The sequence below is a fragment of the Lynx rufus genome, unplaced genomic scaffold (genome assembly GCF_022079265.1).
Source record: "Lynx rufus isolate CCGP_SWC_20201006 ecotype Redwood Valley unplaced genomic scaffold, mLynRuf1.p SCAF_9, whole genome shotgun sequence".
In the NCBI taxonomy this organism is placed as follows: domain Eukaryota; kingdom Metazoa; phylum Chordata; class Mammalia; order Carnivora; family Felidae; genus Lynx; species Lynx rufus.
In genome coordinates, this window is record NW_025814897.1 from 5,627,350 (window position 1) to 5,646,891 (window position 19,542).

At 37.6% G+C, this 19,542-nt stretch overlaps 1 protein-coding gene across 1 annotated transcript in view; it reads right to left on the reverse strand.

Moving 5' to 3' along the window:
- GUCY1A2 (guanylate cyclase 1 soluble subunit alpha 2) overlaps window positions 1-19,542 on the reverse strand; it is a 335,038-nt gene that overhangs the window by 121,554 nt on the left and 193,942 nt on the right. Inside the window, exon 5 of the mRNA XM_047072151.1 lies at window positions 3,619-4,104. Coding sequence (XP_046928107.1) covers window positions 3,619-4,104 — 486 coding nt within the window. The remainder of the gene's footprint in view (window positions 1-3,618; window positions 4,105-19,542) is intronic.

The following is a 19,542-nucleotide window of genomic DNA, read 5'->3' on the forward strand; positions in this document are numbered from 1 at the left end:
AGGTAGACACACTTAGTATCTGAACCTTATAGGTTACAGAAATGGAGAAAAGTGAAGTTTAAAAAGTGGCTGCAGGTGTAAAGATGAGAACTCTACGAAGAGCATTAAGAAAGCACTGGGATGCTGCACTGTTGCCTAAGTGGAAAGCGGAGAACTAAGGGTTCACTTACCCTCCTTGCTTATCCCTTATTTCTAAGTGATGGGTTTGCCAGAGATAAAAATATAAAATGAGGCAAAACCCTCATTATTCAATGTCATTATCACCATCATCACCACCACCACCATCGTCATCATCTATATGCCAATGATTTAAAAAGTTAGAGATACTGGCTCTTTGTTCATCCCCTATACCATATAAAACCCAAGGAGCAAAATGTTATATTGTGCATTATTTATGCCAACTTTTTACTAAGTATTTGCTTTTCTAATCATAAAAGGATCAAAATTATAACCCATGCTTCCTTCAATTTACCTAACTTTTACTTAGTATCCATACACCTGGGACATCTTGGCAGCCAAGTACTGTAAAGGCTTTAATTTTCTCAACGCCAGTAATATGCCCATTAAAATCTCTAGCTTCCTCCTATACCTCCTTCTTTACAGAAGGTTTACTCCTCATTATGGTCTAATTTAGCTGAATCCTAACCCTGGAATTAGAGTCCATCACTGCACCATCTTCCCTAACGATAGGAAAGCATGGAATAATAACATGATCAAGAAAAGGACAACCATCAATTTGGAAAGGAGAGTCTCACTAGGCAATAGCAGGCTTTGAATGCCCCCCTGTGGGGCACTCTCTCTAGGTCTTTCTTGGTATTCAGATTTACCTGGTTTCCTTTCACATTTCCAACATAAAAGTGGGTTCCACGGGGCGCCTGGGTGGCTCAGTCAGTTGAGCCTCCAACTTTGGCTCAGGTCATGATCTCATGGTTCGTGAGTTCAAGCCCCGCGTCGGGCTCTGTGCTGACAGCTCAGAGCCTGGAGCCTGCTTCGGATTCTGTGTCTCCCTCTCTCTCTGACCCTCCCCCATTCATGTTCTGCCTGTCTCTGTCTCAAAGATAAATAAACATTAAAAAAAATTTAAAAAAGTCGATTCCACCATATTTTTCCTCATGGTATGATTATTCCAGAAAAATTCTACATGTACTTTAAGTCCAGCGAAAAGTCTTAATTTTATGAAATCAGCAGGTATCTGGTCCTTTAAGAACTGTACCACCTTTGGAATTTTTTTTCAATAGTAATTAAAAAATGAGCAGATAGCTCATGATACAAAAGAGCACTGTGTAAATTTTCTAGAAAATAAGCTGATCTGCTTATGATGATGAGAAATCTCAGATTAGGTATATAAGAGGATTTCTACTTTATATTCCTCCTAACACGTTTCTCACAATGTATGTTGTTTTATCTTATACAAGGCTAATATTCTTTCTTTATTTAGTCTTTCCCTCTGTGTGGCCATGACATCATCACTCTGGCTTCAGCACATAATGTTTTCCTTGTCTGAACCCTAAATTCAACCCATATAAACCTGAGGAGACATCAAAGCTGCCCTAGATACCTATTTAAGATACATACACATACTGGCATCAAAGACATGTTAAAAACACCAGGCCTTAAAATAATATCACTTTATAATTTATTGCTAAAATTTCCAAACAAGTTCAGTTTAAGAGAATCTGTGAACCAGGAATGTTTGTTTCTCTCTCTCTCTCTCTCTTATATAGATATATATAGATATATAAACACACACACACACACACACACACACACACACACACACACACACAAAGATGGAAAGCCCAGTCTTGAGCATCAGAGAAATAGTAGATCCATTTTATAAGTTAAAACTTGCTGGTAATTTTTTATCACTGTATGGAACTGCCCGTGGTTAATATATATATGTATATATATTAACCACGGGCAGTTTTATATATATATATATAATATATATATATAATATATTATATATATGGTTATATATATGGTTTATATATATATATGGAAAAATTTGAGGCTCACACAGAATATTCCCATATTTTTTTCTGTGGGGTATCCTAGCTTATTTCAAGGGAAAGGAAACACGATGTTGTGAAATCTGTTATTTTTAAACCTTCAAATTGTTGTGGTACCCTCAGAAGATATCACATACCTTCTTTTCTCAAAACCTTGACACTTATATTTAAATCAAGGATTCCCTTGGTTTTTCAAAGGAGAATCTGTTTATCTGTTTACCATTTATCTGTATCTCATTTAGTTGTAAAAGCTTAGAGCCAAAATAACATGACTACTTTGGTTGGAGAAAGCTAACACAGCAAATCAGGGGTTCATAGAGGAAGGAGATTGGTGGTTGCTAAGATTAGTGCAGTAGGGCCCGCAGCCTGGAGAAAGGCATGTGCTGGCAAATTCAGGCCAATCTGTTCTACCTTTTGCAAATCACTGAGTGTAACAGTGACAACTCATTGTAGTGTCTCTCTGGTTTAAGATCAGACATTTGGCTATGTCTACCATACATTATGTAACAATAAATTATAAGGAAGTTGAAGATAATTTATAAGAACTTCTGTACAAGGCAAATCCTGCACATATTCCAAACACTGAAAATTCACCTTGCCAAAGAGACTCACTAAAATATTTAGCAGCAGCTACACATTATACATAATGGCACTAAAGAACACCTTTCTCCAAAGGAGAGACACCTTAGTGAAAACACCCTCTGGGATAATAATATCAAACTACAATGTTTCTTTCCAAGTCTTCTTATGTGCATATCATGCTATGAAAAAAAAAAAGTAGCAGTCTAGATGGTTTAGTAAGGAAGAAAATAAAAGCCTACAGTTCACTACTGTTAATTATACTAAAAGTGCTTTCTGTCCTTTATATAAAAAAGCCATATACCCTGACATTGTGTAATCCATGTGAAATTCTATATAAAGTTACAGAATTATTCATTAGGTAGATATGATTCTGAATTGTTCAAGATAGCAGTTGTTAGTAAGAAAATAGTAAGGAGTTCACCAAATCAGACCAAAAAATGGTGACCCATTTTCAAAGCTCTTCCTTTATTTAGCTTGGAAGATTAAGATGCTTCCACTAAAAACCACTGGTCATTTGGTAATAGCTAGAACATTTCTAAGTATCCCTTTAGAATTAGAGGGTTATTTGACAATGCACTGCCAAATACCAATTAATCATCATATAACTGATAATGCAATGCATATTTTAACGTAACTTATTTCTTACTAACTGTCAAAATATAATACTTAGTTTATATTGGAATCCTGTTCTCTAAGAAAGACTAATTATGATGTTGTGCAAAGTTGCCTAGAATTCAGCACTTAAATTCTGTAATAATAATGAATGTAGAGAACTAGATCCGTAGAATTTTTCCTTACTGAGCAATATTATGATTTGGTTACCTATAGTATGTCAATACTATGAATTGACTCACAATGGAAGTTCACTCATTAAACAGAAATACCTGTTACTCGGTATAAAATTTCTCAATTAAAGAGATTTCCATCATTTACTATCAAGTTTAAGTACCAAAAGAAAATTATACCCATGCAATTTAATTTACTATTAAAAAGTACTTGTGTACAAGCAATTAAACCCAAATACCTTGTAAATATCCAAAAATCCACACTGGTGGTCAAATCTGGTATACAGTTCATTCAGCATGCTGATCACCTGCATGGGGGTACACTGGGCACAGATGGCTGTGAAGCCAACAATGTCTGAAAAGAGCATGGTGACATCATCAAACTTTCTGGCCTGCACCTGCTGTCCTTGCCACAGCTGCTGAGCTACATCACCAGGGAAAATCGAATACAGAAGATCCACTGTTTTCTTTTTCTCTTCTTCCAGGGCCTGGTGAGTTCTTTCCAAGGTCGCCTTTAGTTTATCCATCCTCTTCTTCAAGCCATCTTGGGCCTTGGCCTGCTCGCCAACCAGAATGACATCTCGGGTGGCATCATGGATAGGGATGTCTGAGAGATGCAGCCCTCGGCCCATGAGTTCATCCAACTTGTCCACACATGGAGAGCCCAAGAATAAGATGGAATTTGACTCTGGAACATGGATCATCTGTCCCTTGACTTCCATCACCTGCAAAATTAACATGAAATTTTCATCAGCGCTCTTCATACAAGTAGATTCACCAAAAAGTTTATTTATGATGCTGATGAAGAGGAGGAACATGAAATGTGCTAGTAGCTATGCTGAATTTCTGCATTCGTATAAGCATATTTAAATATGGTTTGCAGCCAGTGTAAAAATTCATGGTTCTAAACAGAAATCTTTGTTATTATCTCCCACTCTGCCACTCTCCAAAGACAATGGTGACATGAAGAGTGAGATCAATGAGAAATGAAGCAGGAAAACATTTTTTATTCAAGATGAAATTACACTCAGGCACATCATGAAACGGGCTCAGGAATCAGTTGAAAACCTTTCAACCTGCTTAATAATAAAATTAGGATAAATCTATCTGTCAAAATAACTACATTCAATTGTCATTAAAATAAGACTCAGGAAAAAGTCCAGAAGATTAAAATAAATCAAAATTATTGTTTAGCCTTACGTAAGTCATTTTTCAAACAGTTTGTAGACCTTTGAATATGTAGTGGTTCTCGCACTGACTGGATTAGGGAATAATCCACTTGATCTTAAAAATAAAAATTTAGGGGAACCTGGATGGCTCAGTCGGTTAAGCCTATGACTCTTCATTTCAGCTCAGGTCATGATCTCACAGTCCTGAAATCAAGCCCAGCATGGGGGCTCTGTCCTGACAGCATGGAGCCTGCTTGGGATTCTCTCTCATTCTTTCTCTCTCTCTCTCTCTCTCTCTCTCTCTCTGCCCTGTGCGCACACTGTCTCTCTCAAAATAACTAAATAAACATTTTTTAAAAAGCAGAAATTTATACTAGATATGATTAAGTCACTATGACTAGGAAGTAACTATCACTCAACTAGCATGTTCAACATAGGCTAAAAATAAACCCTGCAAATCAGAATAGCACTAATGGAATGCACCTAATAAGATAAAGAATCTGAAGAAATAGTACTTTAAATCCATCCCTCCTTTCTGTGCTCTTGGACTGGAGAAGTTGGGGAATGGACGTTTGATGTTTCTCATCAGTGAACACAGGTTTATGCTATCTCTGCTCAGCGCCCCACAGAACACTGCAAGGAAAGGAGCAGAGGCAGGAAAGGAAGTAGACATAGGAGGCGGCAATATGCATATAGTTATTTGGGTCAGAATAAGGTTTCTGATCACACCTGGAGAGGAAAGGGGCTGTAATGACCTAGAAAGAACAGCATACCAGTTGGCCAGCAGAGACCGCCCATCCGTGTAACCTGTGTCACCTTCCACGGCCCCATGGAATGTGCTCAATAAATGTATCTTCCATTACTCTTCATAGCATGAAGTAGTTAGGCTGGTGGATGAAACTAGAGGCAGAGAACAAATATGTGGTAGGCCTGCAGCTATGTCTTACTTTGCTCCCCCTGTGCCATTCATCAAGATCTAGTATGGGGAAGGAGATACAATTGAGTCCATGCTTGATGCTGTACTTTTCACGAAATCAAACGTTGGCTTTATCTTGTGTAAAATTTCTGCTAGTGCTCAGTATTTCATCCTTTTAAGCATAATCCTCTCATTTACTCACTGATATATATGTTGTTTTCTATTTACTCGAACTGGGTGATTAGCGTAAAAGGGTAAAGGAAGATCCCCCTTCTCCAAGTTATCACAGTATGGTGGAGGGGACTGGAGAACAGCATGAAGAAGACACTTCTAGCTCCCTCATGCAACATGGGCTCTCAAAAGACTGCAGACTGTGGTTTGAGTACAGAGAAAATAATTGTTCTGAGAAGTATTTCCAGGTTGTTTTATACCTGCTTATACTAAAATTTATTTTTTAATTTTTTAATGTTTATTTATTTTTGAGACAGAGACAGAGCACAAGCAGGGGAGGGGCAGAGAGAGAGGGAAACAAAGAATTTGAAGTAGCTCCAGGCTCCGAGTCGAAAGCACAGAGCCCAATGTGGTGCTCAAACTCACGAACCACAAGATCATGACCTAAGCCAAAGTCGGACGCTCCACCAACTGAACCACCCAGGTGCCCCCTCAAATTATACTGAAGTTTAAATGAAAGAGCATGAGGTATAAGAAAAATAAACTTTTAAATCTGTCAGATTTCAGAAATTGGTAAGCATAATAAAAAGGAGTATTGGATGGGGCAAAAGGTTAAAGTCATCCTTTTAGAAATCTTGGCGGTCAGGTTCTGTTAAACTACCTGGGTCATTTTTATTTTAATGCACAGATATCTCTGTACTAACATTTACCAGTCTAACCAAGAAGTGATTGAAAACTGAATAGCTCATGTAACTGCACACTACACATTTCTGTATTTCCGCATATCCTGAATGTGGACTAACCAATGCTCCCATGAGACTCAAGTCTAGGAAGACAATCATTGGTAGCAGGCTTACAGCATGGTTAAGAAAGAAGGATTTAGAAACAATCAGACCTGGATTTGAATTCCAGTTCTCTTGACATTTAAATGGGCCAACTTAAGTTATTTATACTTTCAAAGCTTTGGTTTCTTTCTGTCTAAGATAGAGATGAAATGATAATTATGTTGATGAGGATGAGCCTGTAGCTAACTCAACACATCTGCTGAGTGCTTGCCATCAGCTAGGTACCGTGCTGAGTACTTAATCTACATGTTGTTAAATTTTACTGTACCCTATTACTGTTCTCCTTTTTTTTTTTTTTTTTTTTTTACAGATTTAGGGAGGTTGGAGGCTTTCTAACAACACACAGGCTAATAAACAGCAAAGTCAGCATTTTAAACCCAGAGGACATGCTCTAAGTCACTGAAGAAGCATGATGGGTAAGGATGTTGGGCAAGGCCAGAAGGGACAATAATAATTCTACATGTAAACCAATGTGATGGCAAAGTAACCTTATTGAGATATTCACAATAGGCATGAGAAAAGATAGAAGTTGTTGCTCTTGATATAGATGAAATAGTTACTTGTATGCCTATCCACTGATAGCAGGGTAGTAAAAAATTACTTCTATATGTGATTTCATCTTTAGGATATAACTTATGGATGCACGGACAAAATGACATGTCCTTGGTGTCCACAGAGGTCTTTGTTCTCACAGCGTAACATTCACTTCAAAGGATTAGATCCAGAAGGAAAAAACAAAAGTAGGAAACAAATGGCCAGCCTGAAAAACTTCTGTATCTTCACAAGAGTTGAGATTCTCCCTCTCTCAAGCCCCCTCCTGAGGCACTGCCCAGCCGGAGCCACCAGCAAGAAGGATCTTGCCACAAGGGCCCAGTCAGGAAGTATTCATATCCCACATGAATGAAAAAAACCTCTTTTGCATGAAGACACCAGGACATCTCTCCTCTGGGAGCTGGTTCTTCTCCCTTAAGCAGCATTAACAAGGCCTAGTGGGAACCCTGGAAGCATAAAATAAACTCAACAGATGAAAATAGGACCATGTGAGCTCTGAAAATCACACTGTCATTGCAACTACTATCTACAAAAGTAGGCCAGGACCTGTATGCCAAACCTAAACACAGTGACTGCTTGTTAAAATTTTTAAAAAATTAAATAGGATCTGGTGTCTTCTAACATAATAGCCAAACTATCCAGGACATAATAGGACGCCAAGCATCATAATAAGAACCAGGAAAATCACATCTTGAATGAGAAAAGGCCATGAGTTGATGCCAACACTGAAATGAATCAGATATGGGAATTATCTGTCAAGAATCTTAAAGAACCCATCGTAAAATGTTTCAACAAGAAATTATAAATTCTTTTGAAAGGACTAAAAAATTAGAAAATCTTAGTAAGGCAACAGAAGATATAAAAATAACCAAAGTTGATTATAGAGCTGAAAAATGCACCAAAAAATAGAAAATTTGCTGGGTGGGCTCAAAAAGATGACACAGGAGGGAATCAGTGAATTTGAGAATAGTTCAAGAGAATTTACTCAACATGAACAGAGAGAAAATAGACTAAAAAATAAAATAAAATGAACAGAGCTATAAGGACCTGCAGAACAACAACAACAATGACAACAATGACGACAACAATATCCGACCTTTTTATCATGGCAGTTCCAGGAGGAAAGGAGAAAGAACAGGAATGAAAAAGCATCTGGAAAAATAATGGCTGAAAATGTCTCAAATTTGACTAACAATATAAATCCACAGGTTCGACAAACTATGTGAGCCTCAAATAGGATAAACACAGAGAAACCCACTGTAAGACACACCTTAATTAAACTTCTAAAAACTAAGTTCAAAGAAAAGATCTTGAAAGTATCCCTAACGAAAGGATGCATTACTTACAGGTAATGCTAATTTGCATGGAAGTTTGTTTCTCATCTGAAACTATGGAGGCCAGGGGAAAGTAGCACAGTTGTTTAAATATCAAAAGAAAAGACTTGTCCACTGAATTCTCTATCTGGGGAAACTATTCTTGAAGAATGAAGGGAAAGTAAAGACATCTGCAGCTAAAGAGACACTAAAAGCCTGTGTCCTAACAGACCTACCCTTAAAGTCTGGGCAAAGAAAAATTTTCAAACAGAAAGATAGTAAGAGAAGGAATCTTAGAGTATCAGGAAGGGGGAAGAAAAAACAACTGAAAAACTAGGAATATGGGTTCTTACCACAGAGTATCTTTCTCCTGAGTTGTCTAAATTAGATATAATGACTGAAACAGAAATTATAACACCATCTGCTCTCATCCCAAGTGTGCTTATAAGGGAGAAGCAGAGGGAGATTATGTGTGAACACACGTGCGGGCACGCACATAACGATGTGGAGGAAGAGACACAGTGGAGTAATGTAACTACAAGCCAAGAAACACCAAGGTGTGCCAATAGCCACCGGAAGCCAGAAGAGTCAAAGAACAGATTCTCCTCCAGACCCTCTGCAGAGTCCATGGCCCTATCCACACTTCTGGTGCAGTTCTGGGGTGACGGTGGGGTTCAGAGCTGACAGTCAAGAAAGAATTCTTGAAAACATCTTTGGTGCAAAAAGGTGATTTTATTAACGCATGGGCACAGGACCTGTGGGCAGAAAGAGCTGCACTGGGGTTGCGAAGAGTGACTGATTATATACCTTCAGGTTCAAAGGGGATTAGGGACAGTTGAAGTCTCTAAGGAATTTTGGAAGCAAGGTTTCCAGGACCTTGATGGGCTAGCTGCTATTAGGAAAACTCCATTTATTACCGTTTAGTAAAACCTCAGTCATGAGACCCTTCAGATGTGTATCAGCAGCCGTATGTTGAAGTATGATTGCCAACATATACTTGGGGGTTAAAGATAAAGGAGGTTTGCAAAGGAATTTTTAAGTAAGGAGACTCACAGGATCCGGGGAGGCAGGGGGTGGGGGGTGGGGTGGGATAATGTTAAGCCAAGATTCCCTTTTGCCCCAGCACACTGCCATCATTGAGGCAGCTAAGGTCCTAGAGGGAGGTCACTCTGCCTGTTTCAAGGACTTGTCAATGGGCTGTAGGCAGTAAGGGAATTTAATTTTTCATTTGTCTTAAGTTCCCACATCACCATGGCAAACACTTAAACCCCCTTACATCTTGATGAGGGTGATATTAGGGCTCCAGGAAATGGAGTCTATAGGTTTCTGCAGATTGGAGTATGGATAAGATTGTCTTTTTCTTGCAGTTTACTAAGTTATCTGTAAACTGAAGGAGACTCCTATCCTGCATGACTGTGATCTCTATCAGTAAACCATTTATTTTCTTTCCTTTCCTTTGTTCTTGGGCAGCCAGGAGTGTCCGAGGAATAGCACCCAAATCCCACCTGCGGGTGCGGGATGCTATTAGCCTGTACTTTGCCCTCAGCTTGCCTTATGCTCCCTCATCACTTTGATTTTAAATTCTGACCTTCAGGACTGTGTAAGAATAAGTTTCTGTTGTTTTACATCACCAAATTTGTAGTAATTTGTTACAACAGCCGTACAGATTGAAAGAGCAAAGTTAGCAAATAAGACCTTACTGACACATATGGGAAGACCCACCCAACAGCAGCATGTACATAATTTTTTCAAGATCTCATGGAACATACACTAAGTCAGACCATATCCTGGGCTGCAAAAAGAAAAACCAACCCAACAAATGTTTTGACTTGGAATTATATACAATGTGTTCTAAATGGTATAAAACTAGACATCAACCACCATAAAATGTATTCATAACAGCCAAAACTGAAAAGAGTCCAGATGCATTTCAATGGATGAATGATAAAACCTAAAGAGGAATACTATCTAGTAAAATAAAGATGACTCTACTCACATAAGCCAAATTTTGGATTAATCTGTAAGGAACTCCACTAAGTGAAAAAAAATTCTCATTTAATAAAATAGAGCGCTTGCTTTCCTGTTTGCTTATTTCTATTCACCTGTTTGTGTTTTGATTCTTAGACTATAATTATCCAAAGAAATAAAGTGTTTTGAAATAAAAACTGTTATCTCCCAGAGGGCTATTGGTTTTTTGTAATTCTAACCTACTCTCTGTATTTGTAACAGCTACAATTTTTAAAAACTGTAAATTTTGTTTTGATTTTCTCTGGCAAGAATCCTTCATTAAATATTCTTATTTAAAGAGGCAATACGAAAATTCTTAAGTGAAATACACTAATATACTTTACAAAAATTAAAAGAATTCTTATTTATTCATCTGTTTTATAAGTATTTACTTAGTATATATGACCTATCATTGCTATGCTATGCACTTTAAATATGTAGGAATTTAAGCAGAACATCTTTGCATTTTTAAAGAACTAAACAATAAATTCAATAGTAAAGTGGATGTATCTGGGGGAATATTAACATCTAAGGCTAATTATGATACTTATTCTGTACACTGAAATGTTGCCTTTGTTGAAATGAGATACAAAAAAATTCATACTGTTTATTGATGAAATCAGCAACCCCCCACCCCCCAAAAAAACACATAACCCCCATACATTTCATCTTAGAAGAGAAATGCTTAGCATAGAAATGCTTGCTTCCCTCCTGCTTCGTGTATTTGTATTTACTTCATTGTTATTCTTCAAACCTCAAAACTTCATTCTAAAAATGGATTCAGGTTTTGTTTTGGTAGATAAGCTGGTAAACCACATAATGAAGTCATTTAATGTTCCACGATTAGATGCCACTTTTCTTTTTAAATTACAGCAGGATTCATATAATATTTAAAGGAAATAGTTTTATGCTTCATAGTTGAAAGAAGTGTATCAGCAAACATTTCATATTCTGTTGTGAAAATTTTCCAAATGTGAGAGGCTTATGTTTTGCTTTTAGATTCTTTATTCATTTTTTTATTGAAAATTTCACACAATGTGGGGAATATTAAAGTGATACATGGTGTTTAATACTTTGCACCCAGAGATGGCTCTTTTTTTCCCCAAAAGAGTGCAAACGATTGTATTTTTCATCACATTCACACCAGCAGCATATCACACACATTTAAGGAATAGCACTAAAAAGTCTGCCTTGCTTTACCACCCACAGTTAGCCTACACCTCTGGGACACCTCTGTCCCCACACTGCCACTCACATGTCCCATGGGAGACTTTGGTTACATTTCTATATAAAGAGTTCAGAAAGCTATAGTAAATTTTTGGAACCACCACTAAAAGATTCTGCAAGGAAAGGAAATTCTGCACTCTCTTCAAGGAAATATTATAAAAAATAACCCTGCACAAAGCACTAACTCATTGTTATACAAGGATGAAGGAAAAGCTTCCTCATAGTAACAGAGTACAAAATAAGAATTTGGATTATAAAAAATACTGGCCATTTTGACCCAGCCAATTTATCATGAGAATATTCTGACAAGGCCTCAAAACAAAACAAAAACCCTAACTTCCAATTACCCAATTCTATGTTATTATGTGTGTGTTGTGTGTGTGGGCATGTGTGCATTTTTGTTAAAATATTTGTTCTCCCATAACTCTTCATTTCATTTCTGTGAGTCAGGGGTCGGATGGAAGATTAACAGTGGCTGTTTATTTTTAGTAATAAAAACAGCATTTTGCACTTTGACTCGATTGCATTAAACATTTAAAAAAAATAACTAGGGTTTGTGCTTAGACTCAGGTTGGCAAAACCTGATGCTACATACTGAGAATCCCAGCCATTGGAAATCCAAGCAGAATTAAGGGCACTGGCACGCATAAGGAATTTTCTAATGAGATCAGAGGGCATTTGCTCAGTCTAGGGGATATACCACGGATAAACAAATATGGACAGCTGCAGAATCTAGCTTTTATATAGAAGATTCAAACTTTTATACAGAGGATTCTTACCCAGGAGATCTTTCTGTAATGATGAAAACAGCATGACCAAAGAACTAAATTTTAAATTTTACTTGATTTTCGTTAATTTCAACTAAAATGCACAGAACCACATATGGCTACTCACTAAGATATCAGGCAGCATGGTGCTCATGCAAAACTTATGGCTCCAATATTCAATCCATCATTTCACCCAGGTATCATTTTCCACTTGTTTGTAGGTAAGAAATGAATCAGTATTGGGGTCACGGAGATGTTTCTGCTTTTAACAATATCACATAAAAGGTATGAGAAAGCATTATGATCTGCCTTTCAGGAGCTTATATTCTATTACATTCTAATTCTAACAGAGGAACCATATATATGTATGTATATATATATACATATATATGTATGTATATATATATACATATATATATATATATGTATGTATATATATATATATATATATCCTAAAAAGGAAAGAAAGGGGAAAGAATGGACAGGTTAAGAAGGGCTGAGGGACCCTGCTGCTGCACAACAAACATACTGCTGAGGCAATGGTGATCTCTTAAGAGGTAGGAGAGGTTTCCAAGACACTCTCTTATACACACACCAGAAAATGCAACAACCAAATCAAAACAAAGAAAACAAATAGGCAAACAACAAGTGAAATGCTGAGCTGGATCCCTGACAGGGACAGAGAGAAGCTAGGCTGCCCTGACCAATGTTCTTTCCATACACAATGCGGAGGGATGAATCAAAGGAGCGATAGCTTTGAAACTATAAATGATGTGAGTTTAGAGCCTAGTTGCACCACTAACTGGCTAATTAACCACAGACAGATCACACGGCCCCTCAGGACGATAGCAACCTCATCTGTAAGATTGGAATAGTAATGATTCTAATGCAATAGCATTAGGATTAAATTTAAATGAGGTAATATACATAAAAAGCCGAGACTAGTACCCACGTATGCATGCGCTCAGTAATTATTATTATATTATTGTTACTCTTGTTATTAAGCATCATGACAATGATAATGATGATTTGGCTGGTGCTACAGACACACTACAAATAAGAAATGATAATGCAATTTTGTTGAAGAAATTATGATGATAATACATTTTATGAAGCTGTCTGTATTGAATAGGCATGCGATAGAAGTAAATAACACAACCCTTTGGGGCGCCTGGGTGGCTCAGTTGGTTGAGCGTCCAACTCTTGTTTTTGGCTCAGGTCATATCATGGTTCATGAGTTTGTGCTCTCAAAGCAAAACCTACTTGGGATTCTCCCCCCTTCCTCCTTCGTGCTTGTGCTTGCTCTCTCTCTCTCTCTCTCCCCCAAAAATAAATACATCAACTTTAAAAATGCATGTCTTTATTCACTGAAGCATTTTTAGTAATAGTAAAAAAAAGGCAGTAAACAAATACCTGTAATAGATTTCTACTTAAATGAGTTATGTCGTATCAATTAAAAAGAAAGTTTCACAAATCATACAAAATGCTACCATAATTAAAATATCACAATGAAGGTTGACTTTGCATTGGCAAAATTTCTCAGACATACATAATTGGTATTTGTCTTTGTAAACATCCCCAGGAACATGAACAATGTGTAAGAATTCCTTGTCGATATCATGGCACTTACCGGAAGAAGCGTGCCTTAGAGACTGTTTCTGAGAGTGAAAAGCACAGGAGTTGTTGGCATATGGCAAGGGAAGTGTTCCAAGGTGAGTGATGGCAAGTTCAAAATCCCAGAGAAAAAAGAGAGTATAGAACATTGAGGGCACTCAGGAAGGTCCAGAATGATCAAAGCAGAGAGCAAAAGGGAATTGACCAGAGGGTCTAGCCATTTCAAGGATACACAACAGAGTCATGACCACCAGAAGGTGTGCCTAGGCCTTGTGATTCTCCAGTCCTCTCTCTACTCTCTCTTCTGGAACCACAGAGGACACATGTCCAAGATGGTGGAATAAGAAGGAGCCTGGGTGCAAAAGTCTCTCTTGCATTATAGAAAGAGCCTAAATGTCCATCAACTGATGAATGGATAAAGAAATTGTGGTTTATATACACAATGGAATACTACGTGTCAATGACAAAGAATGAAATATGGCCTTTTGTAGCAGCGTGGATGGAACTGGAGAGTGTTATGCTAAGTGAAATAAGTCATACAGAGAAAGACAGATACCATATGGTTTCACTCTTATGTGGATCCTGAGTAACAGAAGACCATGGGGGAAGGGAAGGAAAAAAAAAAGTTAGAGAGGGAGGAGCCAAAGCATAAGAGACTCTTAAAAACTGAGAATAAACTGAGGGTTGATGGGGGGTGGGAGGGAGGGGAGGCTGGGTGACAGGTATTGAGGAGGGCACCTGTTGGGATGAGCACTGGGTGTTGTATGGAAACCAACTTGACAATAAATTTCATATTAAAAAAAAAAAAAAAGAAAGTCTCTCTTGCAACCCAGTGGCTTAGACACCTAACCAGGACCCCCGACCCCAGATCATGGGAGCAAGAAATCAAACTTCATTGTGTCAAGGGAATAAGATTTGAAGACTGTTTGTCACCGCAGCTAGAGTTATTTACCTTGGCTAATACACCAGGTCTTGGTAAAAGGTCACTTTCCCCCATCTCCAGGCCACACTTGACAAGTGGTCTAGAATCACACCACTTCGACGCTAAGACCTTGGAAAAAAAGACTCAGTCATGGGTCTTTCCCATCTAACCTGAATATATTCACTATCATTCTAGTTAATATCACTCTAAGGTTCTATGCCATCAATGAATTACAAGAAGAGTCTTGAGACTCTTCATACTAATACCTAGTTCAGTCTATAATTATGAATCTAAAGCTTTGTGTAAAAGACTAATGTATGCTTAGTATTATGCTTACCCAACGTGAATCATAACTTGCTATCAATCGTCTCTTTGCAACCAGATTACATGTATTTCCTTCATTCCAGTGAGATGGTATCAAAGCTTTTCAAGTATACCATAAATAATTTAAAACATTTCTTAGATCTAAATGTTTACAAAGAACATATAAATGAATAGTGTTTGGAAGATACTGAGGAGATGTTTCCTCTAAAAATAAAAATCTCCAAGGGAAACAGTGGATTGGAGACTTTATTTCTTTTTGTTCTTTTTAAATTTAAATGTATCTTCTGATTTAATTTGACAGCTATCCAGTTAGTGTAAGAACAAGTGTAAGAATTGAGACTGAAAACAGCTAAATGATGGGCCCAAGGTCAATGGTTAAGGAACACACAGGGGGGACTAGAATATGGGCGTCCTCATCTTAAGCATACCCTTTCCCTCCATCTTCCACTATCACCAAAAAAGAGGACTTTCCAAAATTGCGTGTTCACATGTATTATAGGAAACCGTAAGGAAAATCTACTACACAAGGTCCAAGAACCTCTGTGCCCTGTAATGTTGGTTTAAATGTTTTCCTTCTCTTGGGAAGTAGATGCATGACCAAAATGTGAGTCCACATCTTTTAAATGGAAATAATGGGGGCACCTGGGTAGCTCAGTTGGTTAAGCAGCCAACTTTAGCTCTGGCATGATCTCATGGCTGGTGAGTTTGAGCCCTGTGTTGGAATCTGTACTAACAGCTCAGAGCCTGGAGCCTGCTTCAGATTCTGTGTCTCCCACTGTCTCTGCCCCTCCCCTGCTCATGCTCTGTCTCTCTCAAAAATAAATAAATTTTTTTTAAATTAATTAATTAAATAGCAATAATGGATGAACCTCTATAGCAGGATTGCTATTGGGATATATACTGGCTAATATTTACAAAATACATAGAATAGTCCCTGGTATATAACAGACACTATATATTCATTAAATAAAACCACCACTTGTTTCATAATAAGCCATCAGCAGTTTTAGAGCCTTTTTCCTTCTCATCTCCTATTGTCCTACACAATGGTAAGCTTTATTACAATGAATTATTGATTGCATTGGTTTGTTAGGGCTACTGCAACAAAGTACCACAAATATGAATGGCTTAAACAATAGAAATTGAGTGTCTCAGAGTTCTGGAAGATAAAAGTCCAAGATCAAGCCTCTCTACACTAAATGCCTCTCTCCTAGCTTCTGATCATGCTTTGGATTATAATAGTATGACCCTAATCTTCTCACAGTGCTCTCCTTCCCTGTGTGTATGTCCATCTCTATATCTGAACTTTCCCCTTTTTATAAGGACATCAGTCATACTGGATTAGGGCCACCCTAATGATCCCATTTTAACTTAATTACTGTTGTAAAGACTCTATCTCCAAATATGGTCACATTCTAAGGTACTAGGGGCTAGGTCTCTAACACATCTCTTTTGGAGGACATAATTCAACCCATAAGGCCAACTCCCTAAACAATCTGTTTACCTGACCATGTGAGCGTTCCAGCTGTGACATTTTAGACCAGATTCTAAGGCTCATTAGTAAAGTGCTTAGAACCAGTAAATCCATCTACCCATCTGTTACTTTAACACCACCATAGTCTATTCCTCTTGTAATGTTTATTGTTCTCCCTAGCACTTACCATCCTACCATAATATTTTACTATGCTTCCTTGTTTATGTCTATCTTTATAATATAATGCAAGATCTATAAGCATATAGATTTCTAATTGTTCCTTGTTAGGTTTTCTACCATATGGAACAGTACATGCGATATAGTGACCACTGTACAAATATTTTTTTTAATTAAACAAATTTATATGAAAGTAATCATGCATAAATGGATAAAGATTTTATTAACTAATGCAAGAATGGACAAATGACACCTTTGGTCTTACTTCACAGGTCTTTGATTGCTTAATGGATCAATTCCCTCTTTTCCCTTCCTTGGAACATTGTAAAGCATATTATACTAAAGAAAATAGATATTTTATTTATTTATTTATTTGTTTATTTATTTATTTATTTATTCATTTATTTATTTATTTTAAAGAGAGAGAAAGCACACAAGCAAGGGAGAGAGGCAGATAGAGAGAGAGAGAGACAGAGAGAGAATCTTAAGCAGGCTCCATGCTCAGCAAAGAACTCAACACAGGGCTTGATCCCATAACCTGATCAGGACCTGAACCAAAATCAAGAGTTGGACCCACAAGCAACTAAGCCACCCAGGTGCCCCAGACAAAAGACATTTTAAGAAGAGGTATATACCAGTAGTCTCCTAGTGGCTTAGTTACTTCTTTCATTCAACAGGAACATTTCAAATATTTTATTAATACAATATTTTGGGTTATCTCCAAAAAGCACACACAAGCAAGAATTGGTATAGATAACTACACTGGACAAATCAGATGCCAAATTAGTGTTTGTTTGTTCTAAAATATCCTTGCTTGTCTTACTTATACTGATCAAACTATTTTGGTAATTCCCATATGGCTACTGTGCTACAATAATCTATCATTAGTCAGCTTCCAGCAGCAGGCCAATCTGGAGACTCTCAAAGAGAATCTTGAGAAGAAAAAAAAAAGTAGATCCTGTATATGACATAATTTTTATAGCATTGCTGAGCTTTACATAGGTAAAGAAAAGCTCCAAAGGGCCTACGCAAAAACAAAACCTATCATCTTGAACTAAAATCTTAACCATGAGCCACATGTGCAAACTTAAAGATACAGTAGCTTGAAGGTAAATGCCAACATTAGCACCAAGTTCTGGAGACTTAGCTTTCCATTAGCAGCAGGGATGCAGAGCTAAACCTGATATGTTTGGATTGTACCAGAGACCCTCAAAGAGGTTCAAGTGGTCCCAGGTCTGCAATGCCCCCACAGTCCCCGTGGAAACACACGAACCTTCTCTCATGTGGAACACCCACTGAATTTAGGTTCCAAGATTTTCCTGACAATAAAATAATGTCAAACAGAAGACAACGGGCAACAATCCCAAAACATACAGGGAAACTAACCACTAGAAATGAGACTTGGAAGAAACAAAAAGTAGATTTAGACCACCAAGGACATCAGATACTGAGGTCTCAGACTGAGAGCTACAAAACAGGTATGGAATGCTTACGGAAATAAAGGATAGCATCACAAGCACACAAACAGTGAGAAGTGACCAAAACTGACTTAGGAACGTTCAAAAGGGGGGGGGGGGGTGGATAGAAATTTATAAATTAAAAATATAAGTGTTGAGATTTAAACAAAATGAAAGGGTAGATGGGTTAAAAAGTATTAAGATGCCACCACCAACAAAAAAAATTGATGAACTACAATCAGAGTACAGATCTGAAAATACTGTGAAATGTCACACAAAGAGATAAAAATGTGGGAAATATGGAAGACAAATCAAGTGATATGTAAGAAAAAATAATGAAAAAATGTAGCCTAACTCTAACCAGAGTACCTGAGGCAAAGAATAGGGAAAATGAAGAAAAGGTTAATATTTGAAGCTCTGGAGCTTGTGAATCTTCCCAGACGAATGGAAAATATCAATCCACACCAACAAGCACAGTATCCACTGAGAAATATAAATACAAGGAAATCCAATACTAGACACTTGTAATGAGCCTGCCCGACATTTAGCCATGACAAAGATCCTAAGAGTAGACAGAGAGAAAAGATCACCTGCAAACGAAAGACTGACAGCAGACAGCCATAACAGGAGTCAGAGTCAATAAAGTAATATTTTAAATGGGCTGAGAAATAATACTGTCATCCTGCAATGGTGCACTCAGAAGAAGCTACATATTAAAAATGCTAAAGAGGGGCACCCGGGTGGCTCAGTCGGTTAAGCATCCGACTTCAGCTCAGGTCATATCTCATGGTCTGTGAGTTCGAGCCCCGCGTCGGGCTCTGGGCTGATGGCTCAGAGCCTGGAGCCTGCTTCCGATTCTGTGTCTCCCTCTCTCTCTGCCCCTCCCCCCTTCATGCTCTGTCTCTCTCTGTCTCAAAAATAAACGTTAAAAAAATTTTTTTAATTAAAAAAATAAATAAATAATAAATAAATAAAAATGCTAAAGATAGGGTCACTTGTACCCCAATGTTTATAGCAGCACTCTCAACAATAGCCAAATTATGGAAAGAGCCGAAATGTCCATCAACTGATGAATGGATAAAGAAATTGTGGTTTATATACACAATGGAGTACTACGTGGCAATGAGAAAGAATGAAATATGGCCTTTTGTAGCAACGTGGATGGAACTGGAGAGTGTGATGCTAAGTGAAATAAGCCATACAGAGAAAGACAGATACCATATGGTTT